The 25,805-nt window shown below is 44.9% G+C and overlaps 1 protein-coding gene across 5 annotated transcripts in view; it reads right to left on the bottom strand.

Annotated features, from left to right (window-relative positions):
* The window catches only part of crybg1a (crystallin beta-gamma domain containing 1a), a 243,875-nt gene that overhangs the window by 71,938 nt on the left and 146,132 nt on the right, over window positions 1–25,805 (bottom strand). For all 5 annotated transcript variants that reach the window (XM_072246122.1, XM_072246121.1, XM_072246123.1 and 2 more), the window contains 2 exons: window positions 13,916–15,807; window positions 704–4,541 (listed from right to left, as the gene is read on the bottom strand). In XM_072246122.1, coding sequence (XP_072102223.1) covers window positions 704–4,541; window positions 13,916–15,807 — 5,730 coding nt within the window. The remainder of the gene's footprint in view (window positions 1–703; window positions 4,542–13,915; window positions 15,808–25,805) is intronic.

Raw genomic sequence — 25,805 nt, 5'->3', positions numbered from 1 at the left:
ATATTAATAATAATTAATAAAGTAACAAAGTAAATTTTAATTTACCAATGTGCAATAATAACATATGAAATAATGAAACAGAGACTATTGTACTATGGTGTGTGTTCTTCTGTCAACGCAGAGATGAACAGGCTCCCAGTTGGGAATGGAGAATGGAGAATGGTAGACAGATGTGTCACCCAGCTGTCAGCACTGAGGTGCTACTCTCTTTTCAAACTGCCTAGGTAACAAAGTGTGCAAATGACATAAAATGTGAAGGTGTGGTAAACAGTCAAGAAGAGAGTAACAGGTTGCAAGCAGATATTGATATGCAGATGGAAAATAATTCACACCCGTGTGAAATGATACACTCTGGCTTAGAGTAAGGAGATACTGTAACGCTGACTCATAGCTCTAAAAGACATGCAGGAGTAGAGGGATTGGGATGCAATTATTTTTCAGTTAATGAAATGTATGCATTCTGCAAAATACACTCAGTCGTCACTTTATTAGCTACGTTCCTATTTCACTCATCTCTTTTCCCACATTGTATTTTTTTGAAAAATAATGATTTTTGAAAAATACTCTAGCACCATAAATCCCAAGCATAAAAAACTGAACACGAATGATCGCCATTTTAAGGTCATAACACTGAAGCAAGACATCAATGTAAATTCTATCTAATTTAGGATGCCAGACATTTATCCCCAAAAGAAAACCTTACCTCAGTGTCCAGTTGATTGGGAAAATCACTCTTGGGAGTAAACAGGTCGGTACCGAATAAGTTTGGAGGATTTTGATCACGATGCAGAAAATCCAGCCCCTGGAATGTGAGTTCACTAACTGGTTCATTTGTGTTCACACTAGCCCCAAAATTTGTATTAATTTCGAAGAGATTCGGTTTCAAATTAGGGATGGTTGAACCATTTTCCGTATACTTTTCTGATACAGAAAGAGAATTACTTTCATTTTCAGAGGTATGGGATTTCAAGCATTTTTCTGTGTCAGCTGGTAATGGGATTTCTGAAGAGGTTGTATTTGACAAATCACATTCAAGTTCTTTATCAGTATAATTTTTCTGTAATGATGGAGAGGTAGCATCAGATGTCTCAGGTTCAGTTAATAAACTGGATGTTTGGCCAAGTGTCTTTCCCATCTCTAAACGTGATCTCTTGTTGTCAGATGCAGAGGCAAGATCATCCTGCACACGATCATGTTTTTTAAATAGCGGCTTCTTATTAGTTAGAGTTTTAAAGAGCAAGCTCTGCTCCGCTGATGCACGCTTAATTACTTTCGATTTGGTTTCTATTTGTTGCATTTTGAGGACACTGGAGGGAGCTTCACCTTGTCGGATACTTTTTTTCATTAAGCCAAACTTAAATGTACTCGGGTCAAATTTCTTCTCCTTTTTTGGTGATATTTGATCTTCCTGGATTGGTGGCATGGCGAACGGTGGTGCTAAAGGCACCTTAGGAACCCGCTGCCTCTTTTGGATTTGAATGGGATTGCCATATCGACGAATTGTTTCTGTAAAGCTATCCATGTCAGAAGAGCTGTCCAAGCTACTGCTTTCATTGAACGAAACAGTGATTTCAATTTCTTGCTGGGAAGTTGAGCCTGCCGGTTCTATAGTGGTCGTAACGCCATTTGTTATTGACTGCAGGTCCACGTTCACTTTATCTGTACATGTATCAATGACAATGGAAGATTCCTTTACAATAGCTTTGCCTGGGTGTGATACTTCTATATTTTGTGCATTTGTCAGTGCACCGACCTCTGTCCTTTCCCCAAATGCCGCTGTTGCAAAGGCATCTTTTTCTCCGCATAAATTTCTTGCAGATGCCTCCAAATTCAAAGCTGAGTTTGCACTCTTTGATTCCACCTCCCGATTTATTTTAGGTGTGCTTGATAAGAGGGGCAGGCCAAACTTGCTGGGTGTCCTGTCTGAACTACCATTTTGCTCCAAAGAACCCCCATTCTGGTCAGATGCTGCAGTTCCAGGTGGTAGTACACTCTGGGAAGAGGCTGTGCTATTTTTATCAATACCCCTGTTTTCTAATATGGATAGGTCTTGGACAAGTTTTGTTTCAGTCGGGCCCAATTTTGTGTCACCACCGCTATTAGCAGGGACAATTGCATGCTCTGTGGTAGAGGTTTGTAAATGAACAGATGCATCATTTGCTTCACTCTCTCCAAGTGGCAAGTTGACCATCCCTTGATTAATTGGTCGATTACTGTCAGCACTGATCAACATATCTGACACTTCTACACTCTGAGGTAATGTCTTCATTTTTTCAATTTCTCTTTGGACTGTCTGTCGGGAAGCTAACCCTGCAGGCAATCTGCCTTCTAAGCTTTCCTGCTGCTCAAGAACAGTATCTGGATTCCCGCCATTTTCCATTTCAGACGCAGCACTTTTAAAGATTTGTCTCGACTCAGGGGATGCATTTGTTTTGCAGTTGGTAACTTGCTCCTTAGAAAACCCCACTGATTCCTCGTTGCTAATTTCAGCCTCCATAGTTTCAAGAGCTTGTGTATTTTGAAATGATTCTGCCTTTGCTATTTCAGAGTCATTACTTTGAATTGTTGGAGTGATCTGTTGTAAAGGCAGTGCAGACTCCAGTATTACTTTACTGGACCCTGATTCAATGTCACCAGCAGCATTTGCTACAGTATCAGTCTTAATTTTAGGGGCTTGATCACACACATGTGTCGTGTCATTCATTTGCAAAGCTGGGGCAGCTTCCCCTGGTAATGTGCCTGATCTTTGATCATTAAAACAGTTTGCTTGTGCTTCATTCTGTGTTTTGGGTATTTCAACACTTTGAGGTGAGCTATCCTTTGCCTCAGATTTTCTCAAATTCAACTTTACAGGCACGGCATCATCAGTTGCTGCAGTACCCAAGGATTTCTGCTGTTCAATAACACTATTTGTTGTTGTACACTTTTCTGCCTCGGACACACTGCTTTTAATAGTTTGTGGAGGCTCAAGGGATCCATTCTTTGTTTCAGAGTTATCAGGTTGCTCATTAGAACTCCTTGCCGATGCTTTGTCAACTACAGCCTCCGTGGTTTTCAGTGTTTGCGCAGTTTGGAGAGACGTTTTCTCTTTCGGTTCCGAACCATGATTGTGGAGCATGGACACATTCTGCTGTGAAGGGGAATCAGGGCCTATTTCTGCTTCAGTAGATCTTGGTTTGCTGTCAGTAATAACACCTGCAGAGATGTCAGTGTTAATTTCAGACGTTTGTTCACATAAAGATGAAGCAGGACCTGTTTCTTTTACCTTATGCTCTGAGCCCACTGGGTCCACTTGCAAAGGTAAGACACCATCAGCTGCAAGTGCATCTGATACTGTATCCTCTTTCTCAGTCAAATTCACTTTGACACCTGATGCTGAACCACTTATTTTCTCAGTTTCTTTTGCCTGCGTCTGTAATGAACTTAACTTGATAGCTGAGTCACTTTCAGCTGCTGAAGTATCCAGGCATTCTTGTTGCTCAATAGTACAGCTGGCATTTGTGTCTGTCTTGATTTCAGATTCAGCTTTTCCAGACATTTCTTTGGGCTGAGGAAGTGAGTCCTGTGCTTTGCAGTCACTAACGTACAATGCTGGCGCACGCCGTTGAGCAAGCTTACCCGGGTCAGTAGGCCTCTCATCGGCAGCTTTCATGTGGCCTTTCTCCTCAAGTTCCGACATGATGGTTTCAGAAGCCTGTGACAAAGCTACATCGCCTGCTGATGGAGATGTTGGTAGATGCTGCTGTGCAGATACCACAGTTCTGACTACTACATTATCTGACCTCTTCCCTTGATTAAGATCATGGCTTGCATTCTTGTCCTTATCAGACAATAAAGTTGTGGGTGCTTCCACATTCTGTGGTGCTGCTGGGTCTAGAGGACACTTGGCTGTATCTATCTGGTCCTGATGTTTCTTAAAACTTTGTGAGGAGACTCCTTTCTCAACGTCAGATAAACTCATTTCAGAAGTTTGCATATCCACAGAAGATGACTGACTTCTCACATCACTGTGTCCACACAACCCTGAAGGCACTCTCTCAACTGAGCAGCTTTCCTCTGATCCATCAGTATCCATCGCATAAAAGGACTTTAAAGGTGCAGCTTCAACATGGACACCTGCAGTCTTCTCTCCTTCAATTCTGTGCACTCCGTCAGAAATATGCTGTGCACCACCAGCTTTTACTTTGGATATTTCATCGGTCTGAGGTCTTGCGTCTGCCTTGACTCCAGTAGCTGCCTCAACATTCTTGGAAGTGTGTGGCTGTCTTTTACCAATTACAGTTAAAGTGCCATCTATCCGCCTGGCAGATTTATTTTGTAGTTGAATCTTTAGACTCCCGACACACGTTTTATTTGAGGCAGGAGCTAAGGGCAGATTTTTAGTGGTGCAGAAGTCAACTTTGTGGTGGCTTGTGGCATTCTTTTTTTTAGGTAGAGTAATTCTAATGGTCTCCTCTTCCTCAGTTCTGATTTCAGTGCAGCTCCTCAGCTGGCTTGATTTGATCTGGGCATCCGATTCGCCTTCCTTTTCATTTGATAGACTGCCAAGGGAAACAGAGCAATGTCAAAAGTAGCTTGCTCAATATTCTAAATAAAAATCTACATAGATTCGGAGAAGGTCATGGATTCAGACTGTCTCTCAGGGAAGCCTTCTCCTTCTACTTAAGGGGATGAAGACCCAAGGAAGGAATACATTTCTGTGCTTTTCCAAAAGTAGAAAACAATTCTCACAAAAGTCAGGGGTTCCCCAACCTTTTTCATGCCTTGGACTCTTGCCATTAACTGAGGGGTCCGAGAACCCCAGGTTAGGAACCGCTGGTCTAGGTTGGGATTTTTAAAAGCAATATCTCTCTCATGCCCAGACTGCCCCAGTAATGTTAGTTATGACAATCAATCCAGAGAGTGAATCGTTCTGGACTACTCACAAGCAATGAAACAGAAAAAAGGAAGTTAATTTTGTTAATTGTTTAAATGTGGAAATAGAACGCCCAACGGTAAAACTTCTGTTTGGTGCTGAGTGGTTACATTAACGAAGCGACCTTCTCAAACTCAGAATGTCACTAAGGACTACAAAGCCAATAGCATACTTTCGGAATTTACAGAAATGCCCTTATAAACAACTTTCCAGCGATTGACAAGTAACTAGGCTAGGGTTAAATTGGGGCGTGAGGGTGGGGTGGTGGGATTGCAGGCAGTGCAGCTTGACTGGCCGGAAGAGCCAAAACCATACAGCATCTCCAAATAAATACAAAATAAATAAGTAAACTGCTGCAAAAGGAGAGTTGAGACTTAGGGCAGATCATCCATGCTCATATTGAGTGGCAGGATAGTGTTCCGACGTTCCACAGACATATTGAGGACCCATTCCACACTGTATCTCAATAATTAAAATAAACAAATAAAAATCACACTGGCATGGAAATCACAGCGGTCTCCTCCTTTATGGAAGGTTGCAAATATACTGGACGCGGTTCAGAGAAGGTTCAGTGTAGTGACAGCTGAAATGGGTCAGTTGTCCAACAAGGAACGATTGGACAGAATAGGATTTGGAACAGCATGAAGTGGCTTGGCTGTATCAAAAATTGTAATAAGTCTTGTCAAGGTGGATGTAGAGAGGATGTTTCATATTTTGGGAGAAACTAGAAGTAGCAAACAAAGGGGTTAGTCACTTAAGACAGATGAGGTAAATACCTTCTCTCTGAATATTTTCAAGACAAGCCCTACATAAATAATGGGGTGAAATGTTTCCTGTGAAGGTGGAGTTCATGTTACTATCAGGCAGATCATCATCTCATTGAATGATGGAGTCAATCTAGGAAGCTCCTCATTCATACGTTTGAACCAGCAACCAAAGGGCAACAGCGTCAGACACCCTGCTGGTAAAATATTTAACAAACCTTTGTTCTTTTGAAGAATTTTCCTATGGGTTTTTGAGAGACAGGAATCCAGTGAGCATTAGTTAAAGTGAAGTAATTGGCTCAGGATAATGCAAGTAATGTCCAAAACAAAGGAATGGAAAAAGACTGGAATTTAGTGCCTGAAGAACATCCTGGATATCCATTTCAACCACTACATTTTCTGAGAACTTTTTTTTTTAAAAGAGATATGGCAAGGTGACAAGTCCTTCTGGTCCAATGACGCCATGCTACCTAATGAATCCTGCGTAACCTGTATGTTTTTGACATGTGGGAGGAAACCAGAGCACCCGGAGGAAACACAAGCAACCATGGGGAGAACATACAGTTTAAATTCCTTACAGCCAGTGGTGGAATTGAACCAGGATCGCTGGCAATCGAATAATGTTACACTAGCCACTTTGCCACTTTGCCACCCTAACTGAGAGTTTGTCTTCTACAGGTGTCTAAAATCAGCAAGTAGTCATTTGCACCAAGCAACACACACAAAATGCTGGCAGAACTCAGCAGGCCAGGCAGCAACTATGGGAAAGATGGGAACTATGGCAACTATGCAGTTGACATTTCGGGCCAAGACCCTTCGGCAGGACTAGAGAAAAAAAAAGCTGAGGAGTGGATTTAAAAGGTGGGGGGAGGGAGGGGAGAGAGAAACACAAAGTGATAGGCAAAAGCTGGAGGGGGAGGGGTGAAGTAAAGAGCTAGAAAGTTGATTGGTGGAAGAGATACAGGGCTGGAGAAGGGGGAGTCTGATAGGAGAGGACAGAAGGCCATGGAAGAAAGAAAAGTGGGGGAGGAGCACCAGAGGGAGGCGATGGGTGGGCAAGGAGATAAGGTGAGAGAGGGAAAAGGGGATGGAGAATGGTGAAGGAGAGGTGGTGGGAAGCATTACCGGAAGTTTGAGAAATCCATGTTCAAGCCATCAGGTTGGAGGCTATCCAGATGGAATACAAGGTGTTGTTCCTCCATCCTAAGTTGCTACCTACATCTGTGACACTTCACATGCTCTGGATCTTTTCAATAGTTTCAGGTTCCCTGGCCCCCAGTACAATGGACGTCCAGTCCCTATACACCCCCATTCCTCACCAGGAAAGCCTCAAAGCTCTCCGTTTCTTTCTGGACACCAGATCCAACCAGATCGCCTCCACTACTACTCTCCTCCCCCTAGTGGAACTTGTCCTCACAATAATTAATTTCTCCTTTGGCTCCTCCCACCTCCTTCAAACAAAAGGTATAGCCATGGGCACTCGTACAGGTCCCAGCTATGGCTGCCTGTTTGTCGGCTACATAGAGCAGTCTATGTCCAAGCCTACACTGGCGACTGCCCCACAGTTCTCCTATGTTACATCGACAACTGCATTGGTGCTGCCTCCTGTACCCATGCTGAACTCCTCGACTTTGCCTCTGACCTCCACCCTGCACTCAAATTCATCTGGTCCATTTCCAACACCTCCCTCTCATTTCTCAGTCTGTCTCTATCTCTGGAGTCAGCTTATCCACCGATGTCTATTACCAACCCACAAACTCTCACAGCCACCTGGACTTTACCCCCTCCCACCCTGTTATTTGTAAAAACACCATCCCCTTCTCTCAATTCTTCCGTCTCCAAAGGACCTGCTCTCAGGATGAGGCTTTTCATTTGAGAATGAAGATGTTCTCCTTCTTCAAAGAAAGGGATTCTTCTTCCTCCATTATCAACGCTGCCCTCACCTGCATCTCTTCTGTTTCACACACATCTGCTCTTACCCCATCCTCCCGCCACCCTCCCAGGGATAGGGTTCCTGTTGTCCTCACCTACCACCCCACCAGCCTTCGCGTCCAGCACATAATTCTCCGAAGATTCCACCACCTCCAATGGAAGCCCACTACCAAGCACATCTTTCCCTACTCCCGCAACCCCTCCCCCGCTTTCTGCTTTGGTGGGATCACTCCCAACATGACTCGCTTGACCATTCAACCCTCCCTACTGATCTCCCTCCTGACACTTATCCATATCCTTGCAAGCAGAACAAGGGTACACATGCCCCTACACCTCCTCCCTCACCACCATTCAGGGCCTCAAACAGTCCTTCCAGGTGAGGCAACACTTCACCTGTGGGTTTGTTAGGGTCATATACTGTGACCAGTGCTCCCACTGTGGCCTCCTGTAGTTGGGAGACTGCTTCGCCGAGCACCTATTCTCCATCCACCAGAAAAAGTGGGATCTCCCAGTGGCCACCCATTTTAATTCCACTTCCCATTCCCATTCCGATATGTCCATCCATGGCCTTCTCCACTGTTGCGATGAGACCACACTCTGGTTGGAGGAACAACACCTTATATTCCGACTGGGTAGCCTCCAACCTGATGGCATGAACATCGATTTCTCAAACATCCAGTAATACTCCCCACCCTTTCACCATTCCTCATCCCCTTTTCCCCCCTCTCACCTTATCTCCTTGTCTGTTCATCGCCTTCCTCCGGTGCTCCTTCCATCTTTTCTTTCTTCCATGGCCTTCTGTCCTCTTCTATTAGACTCCTCCTTCCCCAGCCCTGTATCTCTTTCACCATTCAACTTTCCAGCTTTTTACTTCACCCTTCCTCCTTCAGATTTCATCTATCACCTTGTGTTTCTCTCTCCTCTTCCCCCATCTTTTAAATCTACTCCTCAGCATTTTCTCTTCAGTCCTGCCAAAGGGTCTTGGCTTGAAACATTGACTGTACTTTTTCTCATAGATGCGGCCTGACCTGCTGAGTTCCTCCAGCATCTTGTGTGCGTTACTTGGATTTTCCAGCATCTGCAGATTCTCTCTTGTTAGTTTTTGTTAGTCATTTATACCAATCAGGTTTTAGCTAAGCAGACTTGATTTAGCCAACCAATAACTTAAAAGGGATGTTATGATTAAACATAAAACATCAGGACTGTTCTGATCTGCAATTGCATTTTTAACATAATGAATGAAAATACAGAACTATGTGATTGCTCAAAAGCGGCACATTCATCTCTCAAACTCGTTTACAAATAAATATTACATACAAGTCCTCCGAACTTACAAATGGCCGACTTTATGCACAGGACGTAAATAAGCATTCAGGAGATCAGTGGGATTGATTTGCTGGCTGTTGTGTGGGGACTTGGTCCATGGCCACACTTCTGACCTGCAGACTGCTAAGATTACGAACAATGCATGGGAAGGGAAGCCTGCATAGCTGGGGACAATGCATACAGTAAAACTTTGATTATTCAGCATTCAATCATTTGGTTCAGCATCTGACTCAATGGGCAGTTTTTAACCACACTTTCTCCTGAGTCACCAGGGCCCCATTTCCCACACTCTTCAGCTTGCCTGGGCCTTGCTCCCAATGATTTCTTCCATTCTACAGGGCCTTGCTTCCCCTGCTCCCTTCCACCCACTACAGTCCTTCATCCCGTTCTCCCTTTCTATTCGCCCACTAGAGCCTTGCTTCAAATGGTACCACTTAATATCAGAGAATCAATACAACATACAACCTGAAATTCTTGCTCTTCACAAACACCCACAAAACAGAAGAGCACCCTAAAGAATGAGTGACAGTAAAAACGTTAGAACCCCAAAGCTCTGCCCCCACGCACAAGCAGCAGTAAAGCATCAGCTCTCCCCTCCCCCGCTCATTTCCATAAAAAGCACCAGCACCCACCAAGCAAGCAATAGCAAAGCCCCCAAGAGCAACTATAATCTGCAGTCCAACAAAAACTAATTGTTCACCTAATTCAACATACCACAGGCTCTCTCTCTCTCTCCCTAACGAAGGGGCAGAGAGGTGTCACACAGTGAGAGGGGAGAAACAAGCAAAACAAACTCACTGATTTCTGGTGTTAAAGTCTGCCGCATGCATCCCCTCTCAACTAATGGTGACGCTAGTCCCATGCTGCCAGTCAACTCACCATGCTGATTCCTATCGATCAGGGTTCCATTCCACACACACCCTTTACGCTAGCTGGATTCACTGGGAAATGTATTATGAGACAACACAAGGAAAATCTGCTCGCCCAGCATCACGAAAGTCTAAGCTATGACAGATTACTGGAGCTTCAGTTATCTTACATGGCATAATAAAATTAATTTCTATCTGCATAACACATAGGGAGCTTACACTTGGGCAATACAATGACGAAACTTGGCCCCAGCACCAAAGCATCACTAAAGTTCACAGAGTTTGGCATTTACCAAAGGAAAAAAAGTGACGATAAGGATAAGCTGGATGGAAGAATAACCAACAATGCAGGTGCTGAAGAGGTGTAACGTGCCAAAAAGAGGAGTTACGGAAGCAGTGAGGGGTGTGCACCTCAATAGAATCGCTGTCACCAAAGAGACAGTGATGAGCAAATTAGTTGGCCTGAAGGTAGACAAGTCCCCTGGTCCTAATGCATCCTAGAGTACTGAAAGAAAGGGTGGAGGTTACAACAGCCATGTTTGTGATCATTTATCAAACTTTCCTGGACTCTGGATAGGCCCTGGCAGTTTGGAAGACAATGAATACATGCCACTGTTCGAAACAGGAAGTAAGCAAAAGGAAGTAATCGGCCAGTAAGCTTAACGTTTGTAGGAGGGAAATGCTTGAAGCTAGCATTAAGGAAGAAAGAGTGGGACATCTGCATGCAATGGTTCCGTAGCGATGCGACAAACACGGCGATATTACAGCTCAGGGCGTTCCGGAGTTCAGAGTTCAATTCCGGCGCCATTCACGAAGCAGCCTCTGTAACGTCCTCTCTGTGGAACGCCTGGGTTTTCTCTGGGTGCTCTGGTTTAGAACATAGAAACATAGAAAACCTACAGCACAATACAGGCCCTTCGGCCCACAAAGTTGTGCCAAACATGTCCCTACCTTAGAAATTACTAGGCTTACCTATAGCCCTCTATTCTTCTAAGCTCCATGTACCTATCCAAAAGTCTCTTAAAAGACCCTATCGTATCCGCCTCCACCACCGTTGCTGGCAGCCCATTCCATGCACTCGCCACTCTCTGAGTAAAAAACTTACCCCTGACATCTCCTCTGTACCTACTCCCCAGCACCTTAAACCTGTGTCCTCTTGTGGCAACCATTTCAGCCCTGGGGAAGAAGCCTCTGACTATCCACACGATCAATGCCTCTCATCATCTTATACACCTCTATCAGGTCACCCCTCATCCTCCGTCACTCCAAGGAAAAAAGGCCAAGTTCATTAAACCTGTTTTCATAAGACATGCTCCCCAATCCAGGCAACATCCTTGTAAATCTCTGCACCCTTTCTATGGTTTCCACATCTGGTTTCCATATCCTTCCTGTAGTGAGGCAACCAGAACTGAGCACAGTGCTCCAAGTGGGGTCTGACCAGGGTCTCATATAGCTGTAACATGAAGGTGCTGTGAAGGTGGGACCGATAAAGGTGGGAAGATGTGCCTGGAGGCTGTGGAAGTGAGTGAGGTCCTCAATGAATACTTCTCTTCGGTATTCACCGATGAGAGGGAACTTGATGACGGTGAGGACAATATGAATGGGGTTGATGTTCTGGAGCATGTTGATATTAAGGGAGAGGAGGTGTTGGAGTTGTTAAAATACATTAGGACAGATAAGTCCCCGGGGCCTGACGGAATATTTCCCAGGCTGCTCCACGAGGTGAGAGAAGAGATTGCTGAGCCTCTGGCTAGGATCTTTATGTCCTCGTTGTCCATGGGAATGGTACCGGAGGATTGGAGGGAGGCGAATGTTGTCCCCTTGTTCAAAAAAGGTAGTAGGGATAGTCCGGGTAATTATAGACCAGTGAGCCTTACGTCTGTGGTGGGAAAGCTGTTGGAAAAGACTCTTAGAGATAGGATTTATGGGCATTTATAGAATCATGGTCTGATCAGGGACAGTCAGCATGGTTTTGTGAAGAGCAGATCATGTCTAACAAGCCTGATAGAGTTCTTTGAGGAGGTGACCAGGCATATAGATGAGGGTAGTGCAGTGGATATGATCTGTATGGATTTTAGTAAGGCATTTGACAAGGTTCCACACGGTAGGCTTATTCAGAAAGTCAGAAGGCATGGGATCCAGGGAAGTTTGGCCAGCTGGATTCAGAATTGGCTTGCCTGCAGAAGACAGAGGGTCGTGGTGGAGGGAATACATTCAGATTGGAGGATTGTGACTAGTGGTGTCCCACAAGGATCTGTTCTGGGAACTCTACTTTTTGTGATTTTTATTAACGACCTGGATGTGGGGATAGAGGGGTGGGTTGGCAAGTTTGCAGACGACACAAAGGTTGGTGGTGTTGTAGATAGTGTAGAGGATTGTCAAAGATTGCAGAGAGACACTGATAGGATGCAGAAGTGGGCTGAGAAGTGGCAGGTGGAGTTCAACCCGGAGAAGTGTGAGATGGTACACTTTGGAAGGACAAACTCCAAGGCAGAGTACAAAGTGAATGGCAGGATACTTGGTAGTGTGGAGGAGCAGAGGGATCTTGGGGTACATGTCCACAGATCCCTGAAAGTTGCCTCACAGGTAGATAGGGTAGTTAAGAAAGCTTATGGGGTGTTAGCTTTCATAAGTCGAGGGATAGAGTTTAAGAGCCGCGATGTAATGATGCAGCTCTATAAAACTCTGGTTAGGCCACACTTGGAGTACTGTGTCCAGTTCTGGTCGCCTCACTATAGGAAGGATATGGAAGCATTGGAAAGGGTACAGAGGAGATTTACCAGGATGCTGCCTGGTTTAGAGAGTATGCATTATGATCAGAGATTAAGGGAGCTAGGGCTTTACTCTTTGGAGAGAAGGAGGATGAGAGGAGACATGATAGAGGTGTACAAGATAATAAGAGGAATAGATAGAGTGGATAGCCAGCACCTCTTCCCCAGGGCACCACTGCTCAATACAAGAGGACATGGCTTTAAGGTAAGGGGTGGGAAGTTCAAGGGGCATAATAGAGGAAGGTTTTTTACTCAGAGAGTGGTTGGTGTGTGGAGTGCACTGCCTGAGTCAGTGGTGGAGGCAGATACACTCGTGAAGTTTAAGAGACTACTAGACAGGTATATGGAGGAATTTAAGGTGGGGGGGGGTATATGGGAGGCAGGATTTGAGGGTCGGCACAACATTGTGGGCCGAAGGGCCTGTACTGTGCTGTACTATTCTATGTTCTATGTTAACGTTACCTCTCAGCTCCTAAATTCAATTCCACGATTGACGAAAGCCAATACACCGTATGCCTTCTTAACCACAGAGTCAACCTGCGCAGCTGTTTTGAGCGTCCTATGGACTCGGACCCCAAGATTCCTCTGATCCTCCACACGGCCAAGAATCTTACCATTAGTACTATATTCTGCCATCGTATTTGACCTACTAAAATGAACCACCTCACACTTATCTGGGTTGAACTCCATCTGCCACTTCTCAGCTCAGTTTTGCATCCTATTGATGCCCTGCTGTAACTTCTGACAGCCCTCCACACTATCCACAACACCTCCAACCGTTGTGTCATCAGCAAACTTACTAACCCATCCCTCCACTTCCTCATCCAGGTCATTTATAAAAATCACGAAGAGTAGGGGTCCGAGAACAGATCCCTGAGGCACACCACTGGTCACCGACCTCCAAGCAGAAAATAACCCGTCTACAACCGCTCTTTGCCTTCTGTGGGCAAGCCAGTTCTGGATCCACAAAGCAATTTCCCCTTGGATCCCATGCCTCCTTACTTTCTCAATAAGCCTTGCATGGGACACCTTATCAAATGCCTTGCTGAAATCCATATACACTACATCTACTGCTTTACCTTCCTCCCACAGTCCAAAGAAGTAAGGGAGAATTTACAATGACCAATTAGCCTATCAATGACCCATCCCATATCGCACTATCTCTACTCTACATTCTTCCTCTCAACCTGAAATATTCACCTTTTTGCTCCACAGACGCTGCTTTACCTGCTGAGTTATTCCAGCGGTTTACTTTTTGCCTGGCGTTATAGTGAAACCATAGGATGATTTCAGTATTTTAACACCAATAAACTCCGGGGAAAGAAAAGATACACTTACAGCCTTATTCTTGCCGTCACTGTGGAATGGAGTTCTGAAGTAATTACATTCTGGTGGTTACTTTTTCCTTTTGTGAAATTTATATTCTGAGTTTTCAGCCTTTCCACGTCAGCACGAGATTCCTCTGTAATCAGACTGTGGTGAACATCGCTGTTTCCATCATTTTGTTGGGTGTCTCCACTTGATGTCTTTCCCGAAGAACCTATCTTTGGGGATTCCGCCTCATTATCTGGAGATGGACTGAAAAATGTCCTTTCAGAAGACTTCTTTCTTGATACAACTGGTTTGGAAATAGCTTCTGCAGATCCTTCAGCAAGCAGAACAGATTCTGGTAATGCGTTACTGCTGACTAATGGCAGAGTGCTTTGCGTTGGTGACGGCAACAGTTTATCTGGGACTTCAGGGGACTGCTGTGTCAGCTTCACCTCATTTACGTCAGAGTCATTCTGTTTAAAGCTTTCTTCAATTGCATCAGCTTCTGCATTCCCAGTGTTCCTACCAGACTGATTAGATTTCATAGACCGTCTCCTTTTTCCCTTTTTTCCACCTTGTTTCCCATCAGAGGGTGACTTATCCATTTCAAAGGAATTAACCAGTGTTAATTCAATGCCTAACTCCAAACTATTTGACCTTCCCTCTGTACTTTTAGAAGTTTTTGCATTGGTATGAGAATTAGAAACAGGTTTATTGGTATTTGATTCTTCTCCTGATGGGTTATCTGCAGCGTGACTCTCAACTTTGAGTAACTGTGCTGGATCTTCACCGATGTGTGTTATGTAAGAGGACCTCGCCTTCTCCACTTCAGGTTTATTTGCTCCTGCTGCGAGGTGGTCCTCCTTTGATGAACACTGTTGCTTCACCACGTCAGGTGTAAACTTCGTTTTTTCAGAAATACTGTGATTTCCGGTGTCCTTTTTAAACCCTGGAAGTGTGGAATAGTTCAACTGTTTGTCGTCTTCTTCTTTCAATGGCTTTTCCAACCCTTTGAATTCCACACCAATGCTATTAATGGGCAATGAAACAGATGCTTCTGACAACTTTATACCGGAATCTACTTTGACTTTAGGTGGGTTTATGTCAATTTCAGCAACTTTGGCTACCTGTTCAATTCTCACAGTCTCAGGTATTGGCAAAATATATTCCTTTTTGGCTGGTAGATCTATACATTTCTCATCCCCTTCACAATCACACCGGCCTTCAGTAAGTCTGTCACTATTTACAAATTTGTTGTCATTCTTTGGTTGGGTGTGCTGGGATTTATTTTCATTGACAGAGGTGTCACTGAGTTCAGCAACTTCACACTCCTTTATAGTTCTGTCAATACGTTGCAAACTTGCATCTCCAGAACTAGACGTGAATGAAGGTTCCACCTTATTTGCCAATGTATTTAACACATCACTTCCAACTTCTTTTGTTGGGTTACTATGCACAACTTCAATAGAGAACTGCCCTTTAAGACCTTTGGGCTTAGGGTCTCTATTTGAGCTTTGCAGGCTGATATCAATTACTGAGACTTTCCGATTTTCAGACAAACTTGCAGACTGTTTACCTGGATCGCTTGAGACAGCAATTGGGCAACTTTCATCTGGAGAAGCTGAACATATCTCTGCTAGATTGTGGTCAAGGACATCAGCCTCAGTCAGTCCTTCACTCTCATGGTGTTTGGAAGATGCTGAATCCTGAATGCTACTTGAGTTTTGTCCAGGAGCGCTTAACTCTTTTGCTGCTGGAGTAGATTCCTCAACAGAATTACCTGGGCTTAAAGGCACTGCAGATGATGCTTTCAAACTTTTTTTCCTACCAGAAGTAAAAATCCCTCCCAAGTAATCCAGCACTTGGTTTCTTTTGCCCTCTTCTGCCTTTCCGGAGCTGGGAAAACGATTATTTTGAAACTAGAATGGAACAAGAAACAAGAGTTAGAGAAAACATAGGCCCAGAAACGGGGTAAGTACAGTCCAATAAGGCAAACATTTTTTTTTAAGTATAATCAATAGTAGAACTGTGTCATCTATACAACTGGAATGCAGAGTTACAACCAAAGGAATTGCATTGTTTTATGGTCAACGCACGGCATGCAGCATGTTGTTATCAATGAACGTACACTGAGCAAAGAGACAGCTGTAACTAGGCAACTGCAAGATAAATATGATGCAAAGCTCTGAAGACTCGCCATTGCTTAATCTTTACAGTAGAGCACTGAGTGATTACTCTTCCCCTATTCGACTGTGGAAACACCGTGCTCCCCTGAGGGAGCAGCAGTATCTGCAGAATGCACCTGGCTCCAGGTGACCTCCACCCACGGCAAAAGCACTCAACCATCCCGGACAACTTCCACCCATTCCTCCAGCACGCGCTCCGCTGCAGATGAGGATGTGTGAAGCAGCGTGCTTGCCTGCCTGCCAGTCAGCTAAGTACAGTAGGTAGTAAGACAGCAGACACCTGCAGGCAGGCAAACCAGAAACAAGGATTTTTCATGTTAAGCAAATCCTAACAAGGAAATCTCACGTACGATCCTAAAGGGCAGTTTTCTGAAGGAACTCAATGGGTCGAGCCACACTGGGGAGGGCAGGGAGGGAATCCTCAGTGTTTGGAGTCCAAACCCTGGATCAGGTCTCTTGTATGCAATAAACATGAGAAAGTCTCCAGATGCTGGAAATCCAAAACAACACACACAAAGTGCTGGAGGAACCCGGCCGGCCGAGCAGCATCTATGGAAATGAATAAACAGTCGACATTTCTGGGCAGACACTCTTCTTCAGGACTGGAAAGGAAAGGGGAAGACACCAGAATAAAAAGGTGGGAGGAGGGGAAAGAGGACAGGTAGAAAGTGATGGTGAAGCCAGGTGGGTGGGAAAGGTAAAGGACTCAAGAGGAAGGAATCTGATAGGACAAGAGAGTCTGGGCATTAGTGGGAGGTGATGGGCAGGTGAGAGGAGGTAAGAGAGAGTGGGGGATTGAAGAAGAGGGGAGGGGGAGGAAAATTATTTTCACTGGAAGGTGAAATTGATATTCACACCATCAAGTTGGAGGCTACCCAGATGGAATATAAGGTGCTGCTCTGCCAACCTAAAGGTGGTCGCATCTTGGCACAAGAGGAGACCATGGACTGACATGCTGGAATGGGACTCGGAATTGAAATGTATATAATTGTACTTTTGAAAGTAGAAAGTTCTAAATAAAAGCAGAAAGCCAGGTCTATGCTGGAATTAGTCAACAATAAATAATAAGATGCCTTAAGCAGAAAGGCCCAATAATAGGTAGCTCTGTTATTCATTCAAATCACTGCTCAGCTCCATTTTGCTCTCCTATTCACATCTCTCTTTATTCTCTTAATAACCAGAAATACATCCAAACCTGTTTTAAATTAACTCTATGACTGAGCAGCCACTTCCTCCAGCGTATAGAATTGAGATTCACCAAATAGTATAGGAGTTTCTCCTGGGAGCAAAGGATGTTGGGAATGGTGAGGGTGGAGTGCCGTGGGAGGGGTGTGGGACAGGTGGCAGAAAAGGAGTGCCAGGGTGAGGGTTTGGTGTGGGTGTAGACACAGCCAGCCTTGAGACAGCAGGCAAGGTAATTTGATTCCACACAATTAGTTTATTGATCATTACCGAATATCTCTCTAGTGCTTCCCGGTCTCTCCCCCTCTCTTCCTCTTTTCCCAACCATGATTCCCCTTTCCCTGCCCACTTCCCGCTCTCAGTCTGTAACAGAGACCCATATCAGAATCAAGTTTATCATCTCTCACATACGTCATGAAATTTGTTTTTTTTTGTGTGGCAGCAGTACAGTGCAATACATAAAATTACTACAGTACTGTGCAAAAGTCTTAGGCACCCTAGCTATAGATATGTGCCTTAAACTTTTTCACAGTACTGTACACTATCTCTGTCTGGCAACCTTTTTCCATCAAATTTAATCAACGTCGATAAGTTATCTATTCTAACTCCATTACAAAACTGTTTTAAACGATTAGTGTCCAAAACTTTTCACCTGACTAAATTATTTTTAACTTGGTCGATAGATACACCTAGAGGCACTCCTGAGATTTCTCTCCAAAACCATCATCATTTAATATAACTCCTTGCTGTTACTTTCCTTCTTCCTACAGCTTGTAACCCCAAAGCCTTCTCACATTGCTTACTATCTTTACAAAATATTAAGAGTATCACATCTCTTCAAGGCTTTGTGTCCGCAATATCTCCTAATGGTTTTTTCATATCTTTAGTGAGTCTAACAAGATTGATATCAGAAACAGGTCCACATGTAAAACTTGACTAAACCTTAAACTCATCCTTCCTGCTTTTATTTAAATCCTGTCTACTGGCTTCATCACTGGACAATCTTCAATTGTCTGCTTACTTTTTCCATTTCCCAGAAGCCTACCATTCACATTCCTCTACGCAACTCCAATCACCCAATACCACCTCCTGTTCGTTCCTCCACCTTCTCCGTCCACCCCCTCCTCCCTTCCAGAGAGTAACTCCCAACAGCAGGCTCAGTCCTTTGCTCCCACCCCACTCAGCTGTTCAGAGTCATCTGCGCTCGAGCACGCTGGTGCACCATGTGCCTGAGTGCGTCACTCAGCCCCCAACTGAACCTCTTGTCCACATCTGCATGCTTTAATGCATTGAGTTGCTGCCTGATTCGCTGGTTTGATATTTCCATTAATGTACCTGATAAAGTGGCCACCATATACTACCTTGAGATTTATTTTCTTGCAGGCATTCGCAGTAGAATGAAGAAATATGATAGAATCAATGAAAAAGTACACAAGAAACGAAAACTGACGAACAACCAATGTGCGAAAGAAGACAATCTGTGCAAGTATAAATATGTCAAACAATACTGAGAACTTGAGTTGCAGAGTCTTTGAAAATAGATCCTCGGGTTGTGGAATCAGTACAGAGTTGAGGAGAGTGAAGTTATCCACACTTGTTCAGGAGATAAGAGTATAAACGTTAATGTTATTTTTTCCTGAACCTGGTGGTGTGGGACCTGATGCTGCTGTAGCTCGTTCCCAAGGGCAGCAGTGAGAAGCGAGCATTGCTTAGGTGGTGGGGATCCCTTGACGATGGATGCTGCTCTCTGCCGGGAGTGCTCTGTGTAGATGTGCTCAATGGACTGGGCTGCATCCACCACTTTTTATAGGCTTTTCTATTCTTGGGCATTGGTGCTCCCATACCAGTTCATGATGCAATCAGACTGGACTCTCTCCAGTCTGGACACCTACGGAAGTTTGTCAAAGTTTTTGATAGCGTGCCAGACCTGTGCAGGGAAGTAGAGGTACTGCTGAGCCTTCCTTGTAATGGAATTTACATGCCTGTCCCAGGAGAGATCCTCTGATAAGATAATGCCAAGGAATCCAAAAAGTTACTGACCCTCTCCACCTCTGTTCCCCTAATGAGAACTGGCTCATGGACACTTCCTTTCTTACTCCTGTTCTCAATCATCTGATGTTTGGTTTTTCTGATGTTGACTGAGTGGTTGTTGTTGTGGTACCATTCAACAAGATTTTCAATCTCCCTTCTGTATGCTGAATTGTCAACACCTCTGATACGGCCAACAACCGTGGTGTTGCTGGCAAACTTGAATATGGCATTAGTGCTGTGCTTAGCCACACAGTCATAAGTATAAAGCCAGTAGATCAGTGGGCTAAGCACTCAGCCTGCACTGACAGTTATTGTGGGGGAGATGTTGTTGCCAACCTGCACTAACTGGGGTCTACAAGTAAGGAAAATGAGGATCCAGTTGCACAAGGAGATGATGAGGCCCAGGTCTTGGAGATTAATGATTAGCTCTGAGGGGATGATAGTGTTGAATGCTGAGCTACAGTCAATAAAGAGCAAACAGATGTGTACCTTCACTGTCCAGATGTTACAGATCTGAGTGAGAGGAGAACTAATGAAATAGAACCTCCTGTTGACCTGTCGTGACAGCAGGCAAATTGGAGCAGATCCAAGTCACTCCTTGAGTAGGAACTGATGTGCTTCATGACCAACCTCTCAAAGCACTTCATCACAGTGGATGTCAGTGCTACTGGATGATAGTCACTGAGACAGGTTACTCCAATGTTCTTGGGCACTGGTATAATTGCAGCCTGCTGGATGCAGGTGGGCACCTCAGACTGCCGAAGTGAGAGGATAAAGATGTCAGTAAACACTCCAGCCAGTCGATTACCACAGGTCTTCAGTACTTGGCCAGGTAGACTGTCTGGGTGGGATACTTTCCATGGGCTCACCCCCGCCCCCCCATGGATGCTCTCACATTGGCCTCAAAGACCGAAATCACGGGGTTATCGTGGATGTGGAAGTTTGTGAAGCTTTAACAAAATGTTACATGATTGGAGTGTATTAGCTGTAAGGAGACTGGGTAAATTTGGATTGTCTTCTCTGGAGCATCGGAGACCGAAGGCTGACCTGACATAAGTATGTAAAATTTATGAGAGGCATTAATAAGGTAGAGAGTCAATCTTTTTCCCCCAGCGTGGAAAGGTTAAATTCCAAAGAGCGTAGGTTTAAGGTGAGAGGAGGACCGTTTAAAGGAGATGCTCAAAGCAAGTTTTCGTTTCACATTGAGCGTGGTGGCTGCCTGGAATACGTAGCCAGTAGAGTTGGTAGATGTAGACATGACAGTAATGCTGCAGGGGCATTTCGACACACCCACGACCGTGCAGGGAATACCGGAAACAGACCACATCCAGCAGTGGCATCAAGGCTGGAGCATAGATAACAGGCTTAAAGGGCCAGTTCCTCTGAATGACTGGTCTATTTTTATAAAACAGGAAACAGTCATTATGGCCAACTCAGTGTATCTAGATTCTAGCACTCCCATAGAAGACGAGTGGCAGTTTGCGATTGTCAATTAGTGAGACAGATCAGCTGATTGAGTGGTCTCGCAACAACAAACTTGCTCTCACTGTCGGTAAGACCAAGGAATGGACTGCAGGCTTCAGGAAGGGGAAGTCGAGGGAACACACACCAGTCCCATTGAGGGATCAGTATTGGAAAGAGTGAGCAGTTTCAAGGTCCAGGGTGTCAACATCTCTGAGGATCTATCCTGGGCCCAACGTATCGATGCAATTATGAAGAAGGCATGTCAACGCCTATGTTTCAATTCAGAGTTTGAGGAGATTTATTAGGTCATCAAGTACTCTAGCAAATTCTACAGATGTACCAAGGAGAGCATTCTCACTGGTGGCATCACCATCTAGTATGGAAGGGCTACTCCACACAATCAGAAAAAGCTGGGGTAAGTTGTAAACTCAGCCAGCTCCATTATGAGGTCTTGTCTCCCCAGCATTGAGGACATCGTCAAAAGGCGATACCTCAAAACGTGGTATCCATCAGTAAGGGCCCTCATCACCCAGGGCATGCCTCTTCTTATTACTATCATCAAGAAAGAAGTACAGGACCCTGAAGACACACACTCAACATTTTAAGAACAGCTTCTTCCCCTCCAGCAACAGATCTCTGAATGGACATTGAATCCACCCATGAATGCCATCTCAATATTTTTGCTGTCTTTGTACACTACTTATTTAATTTAATTTTTAAAAAATATATTTCTTATTGTAATTTCTAGTTTTTGAAATATATATTGGACTGTACTGCAAGCAAAGAACAACAAACTTCATGACGTATCAGTCTGTGGTATCAGGCCTGAGTTTTGTCAATTTGCTTGCCTTTTGGAGCGTGCACAGCAAACTGAAATCGTGACAGGGAAACATCCAATTCTTTGCACCAGCGCTCAGGCTGAACGACAGACTCAGGCTTCTCAATTTCTCCTTATGTCTCCGTACACCGTAACTACAAAATATGAAACCAGTCAAGGGAATCATTTCTCCTTGGCAGGCAGGCCAGACCTATGCAGTCTCACCAGGACAATGAGAGCAAGAAAGCTCGCAGAGAAAATTTAAAAGGATGTTGCCACAACTAGAGGGTTTGAGTTACAAGGAAAGACTGAATTTCCTTGGACTTTTTTTCTCCCACAGAGTAAAGGATACTGAGGAGTGATGTTACAGAGCTACATATAATCATGAGTGGCATAGATAAGTTGGATTGTCACAGACTTTTCCCAGCATTGGGGAGTCCCAAAGTAGACAGCTGAGATTGAAGGTGAAAGGGGAAATATTTAAAAGGGATCCGAGGTGCACATTTTCTACACTGAAGGTGGTGCATCTGTTGAATGAGCTGCCAGAGGAAGTGGTAAGTACAACTGCAACATTTTAAAAGGCATTTGGACAGTACATGATGAGAAAAGGTTTACTGTGATATGGATGAAATGCAGGAAAATGGGATCGCTCAGTTAGCATGGCCTTTTTCTGTGTTCTTTAACTCTGTAACTCTACCCGTTCTTTCATGCATCTCTGGCAGGCCCCACTCCCAGCTTCACTCTCTGCCCACTGCTCCCAATCACACATCTGTTCATACTCCAGCCAGGAGGTGTAGTCCAAGTTCATCCCTTCCTGGTGAATGGGAACCATTGATCTTCTTGCTAGCAACAGCTCAGGCCTCTGACTGGACTATTCAGCAGACCGTGCCATCCACTGCTATTGGCAGAGCTGGTGGGTGGCACATTGGCACAGTGGTTCGAGCTGCCCCACAGGCCCAGTGCTGACCTCCACAGCTCAATATGTGGGGTTTGCACCCTTACCCCTGTGACTGCTTGGACTTAGGCTGGCTGCCCTGGCTTCTTCCCAAGCGCAGGATGTTAGGTTAATCAACCCCAATAAATTGCCTCTCATATGTAGATGAATGACAGAATTCTAGAGTTAATTGATGAGAATGTAGGGAGAGAAAAAAAATGGGTGAGTGTAGGGTTAATGCAAATGGAATTGAAGGTCAGCACGAGCTTGGTGGGTTGAATGGCCTCATGGTTTTACATCTTGAGGGGCACAGGTAATCAGCAAGCTTTTCACTGTTCCTCAGTGAAACTCCAATCCTTTATGAGGTCACCAGCAACTAAATACCGAAATATCAAAATCATTGTCCTCTCATCTCCCCTTTAGGATATTAAAGATGTAAAATAAAACTTTTGAATACCTTGGTTCTTTATTGTCACATATACTGAGGCACTGTGAAAAACCTGTCTTGTGTACCATTCGTACACATCAATTCATGACAACAGTGCATTGAGGTAGCACAATGTGAAGTAAAGGAACGTAGGGAGTAACAGAGGAAGTGCAGCACAGGTAGGCAATAAGGTGCAAGGTTATAACGAGGTAAATTGTGAGGACAAGAGTCCATCTTTTTCACCAGGGTGCCACAGCAACATAGCGGTTAGCATGATGTCATCATACCCCGGGCTGTCAGAGGTCAGAGCTCAATCCCGCCACATTCTGTAAGGACGCAAACACGAGGAAATCTGCAGATGCTGGAAGTTTAAGCAACACACACTAAAAATGCTGGTGAACACAGCAGGCCAGGCAGCATCTGTAGGAAGAGGTACAGTCGACGTTTTGGGCCGAGACCCTTCGTCAGGACTAACTGAAAGAAGAGATAGTAAGAGATCTGAAAGTGGGAGGAGTCTGCACATTCTGTAAGGAATCTGTAATGTTCTCCTGTTTCCTCCTGCATTCCAAAGAGATAACCGGTTGGTAGCAGATTACTACTTAAATGGTAAAAGACTGCAGCACACTGCTGTGCAGAGGGACTTGGGAGTGCTTGTGCATGAATCATAAAAGGTTAGTTTGCAGGTGCAGCACGCTATCAAGAAGACAAATGGAATGCTGGCCTTCATTGCTAGAGGGATTGAATTTAAGAGTAGGGACGTTATGCTGCAACTGTACAGGGTACTAGTAAGGCCACACCCTGGAGTACTGCGTGCAGTTCTGGTCTCCTTACCTGAGGAAGGATATACTGGAATTGGAGACAGTGCAGAGGAGGTTCACCAGGTTGATTCCAGAGATGAGGGGGTTAGACCATGAGGAGAGATTGAGTCACCTGGGACTGTACTCGCTGGAATTCAGAAGAATGAGAGGAGATCTTATAGAAACATATACAATTATGAAAGGGATGGATAAGATAGAGACAGGAAAGTTGTTTCCACTGGAAGGTGAGACTAGAACTAGGGGATATAGCCTCAAGTTTCGGGGGAGTAGATTTAGGACAAAGATGAGGAGGAACTGCTTTCCCCAGAGAGTGGTGAATCTGTGGAATTCTCTGCCCAATGAAGCAGTGGAGGCTACCTCAGTAAATATATTTAAGACAAGGTTGGATAGATTTTTGCCTAGTAGGGGAATTAAGGGCTATGGGGAAAAGGCAGGTAGGTGGAAATGAGTCCATGGTCAGATCAGCCATGATCTTATTGAATGGTGGAGCAGGCTCGACAGGCCAGATGGCCTACTCCTGCTCCTATTTCTTCTGGTCTTATGTTCTTAGTAGGTCAATTGGTCATTGTAAGTTGTTCTGTGATTAAGCTAGGCTTAAATTGGGGGTTGCTGGCGGCATGGCTAGAAGAGCCAGAAGGGCCTATTCCACACCGTATCTCTAAATAAAACAGTAAGCGTAGCTTTTATCACAATAATCTACAGATAATTGGGAATGCAGTTGGGAATTCCAAAGACAAGTAGCAAAGAAATTCAATGTAACTAAGGCCAGAACAAAATCTGGACGCTGGCAGGTGACAGGTGAAGCAGATGAGGGGGAAGGTAGGTGGGAGGGGGAGGGGAGATGAAGTAAGAAGCTGGGAGGTGATAGGTGGAAAAGGTAAAGGGCTGAAGAAGATAAAATCTGATAGGAGAGGAGTGTGAACCATGGGAGATAGGGAAGGAGGAGGAGCACCAGGGTGAGGTGATGGGCAGGTGAGAAGAAGAAGGGAGCCAGAGTGGGGAATTAAAGAAGAGTGAGGGGGAGGGGAAAATAACCAAAAGTTAGAGAAATTGATGTTCATGTCTTTAGGTTGGAGGCTACCCAGACAGAATATGAAATGCTGGAATCGAAATTGGGGGCCACCAGAAAATCCTGCTCATTGTGGATGGAGCAAAGGTGGTCGACAAAGCGGTGCCCCGGTCTACACTGGGCCTCACCAATGCAGAGGAGGCTGCACTGAGAGCACCCGATACAGTAGATGAGCCCGACAGACTCGCAGGTGAAGCGTTGCCTCACCTGGAAGGACTATTTGAAGTCCGAATGGAGGTGAGGGAGGAGGTGAATGGGCAGGTGCAGCACTTCCTCTGTTTGCAGGGATAAGCATCTTCCAGCTTATACACCTTCCCCTCCCCCCACCTTCTCATTCTGAATTCTTCCCCCTCACATTTTTAAATGTAGCTTTTACAATCACAAGACCCTGCTGGGCGTCAAGAACTTGAAGTACTGCAGGTCTTCCCCAACAGTGAGTTGCTAGTTGATGGAGAAAGTGAAGGAGCTGGACTTGATGTGGATCGTGCTGCTGCCTGCGTCGAAGGAGTTGGCACACAAAAGCGGTGTGAGGTCTAACAGCGTGTCATTGTCTCAGTCACTTTTCTAGTCATCGCAAGACCCTGGTGGACATTGTTAACGTGGGATGCTGCAAGTCCGATTCACTGATTTATTGGCGGACGGAAGGGGTGGATGGTGGGGAGCTGCTTGCCCTCAGTCGGAGCGAGGACTATTCCTCAAGCCATGGTGCCACCTGTTTACAGCCTCCCAGAAGAGAGGCGTTGCAGTTGGTGGGCTCCAGCGGAGCGCCGAGGCAGTGTGGCGCCACACTCGAACTGGTATCGGTGCTGCCCCCCCAGAGTTCGCTCAGCAGAAGACAAGCTGTATTGCGTCCGAATGCAGACTGCTGTAACATACATGGACTCAGGGCCTTGGATTGTATACTGCTTTTTTTTTGTGTGACTGTATTTTACTGATATCGTAAATGTGCTATCTGTGCCTTGTGCTGTGAATAATTGTTGGCACTGTGC

This window comes from Mobula birostris, chromosome 2 (genome assembly GCF_030028105.1).
Source record: "Mobula birostris isolate sMobBir1 chromosome 2, sMobBir1.hap1, whole genome shotgun sequence".
Lineage (NCBI taxonomy): Eukaryota > Metazoa > Chordata > Chondrichthyes > Myliobatiformes > Myliobatidae > Mobula > Mobula birostris.
This window is presented reverse-complemented; position numbering and strand designations above follow the sequence as displayed.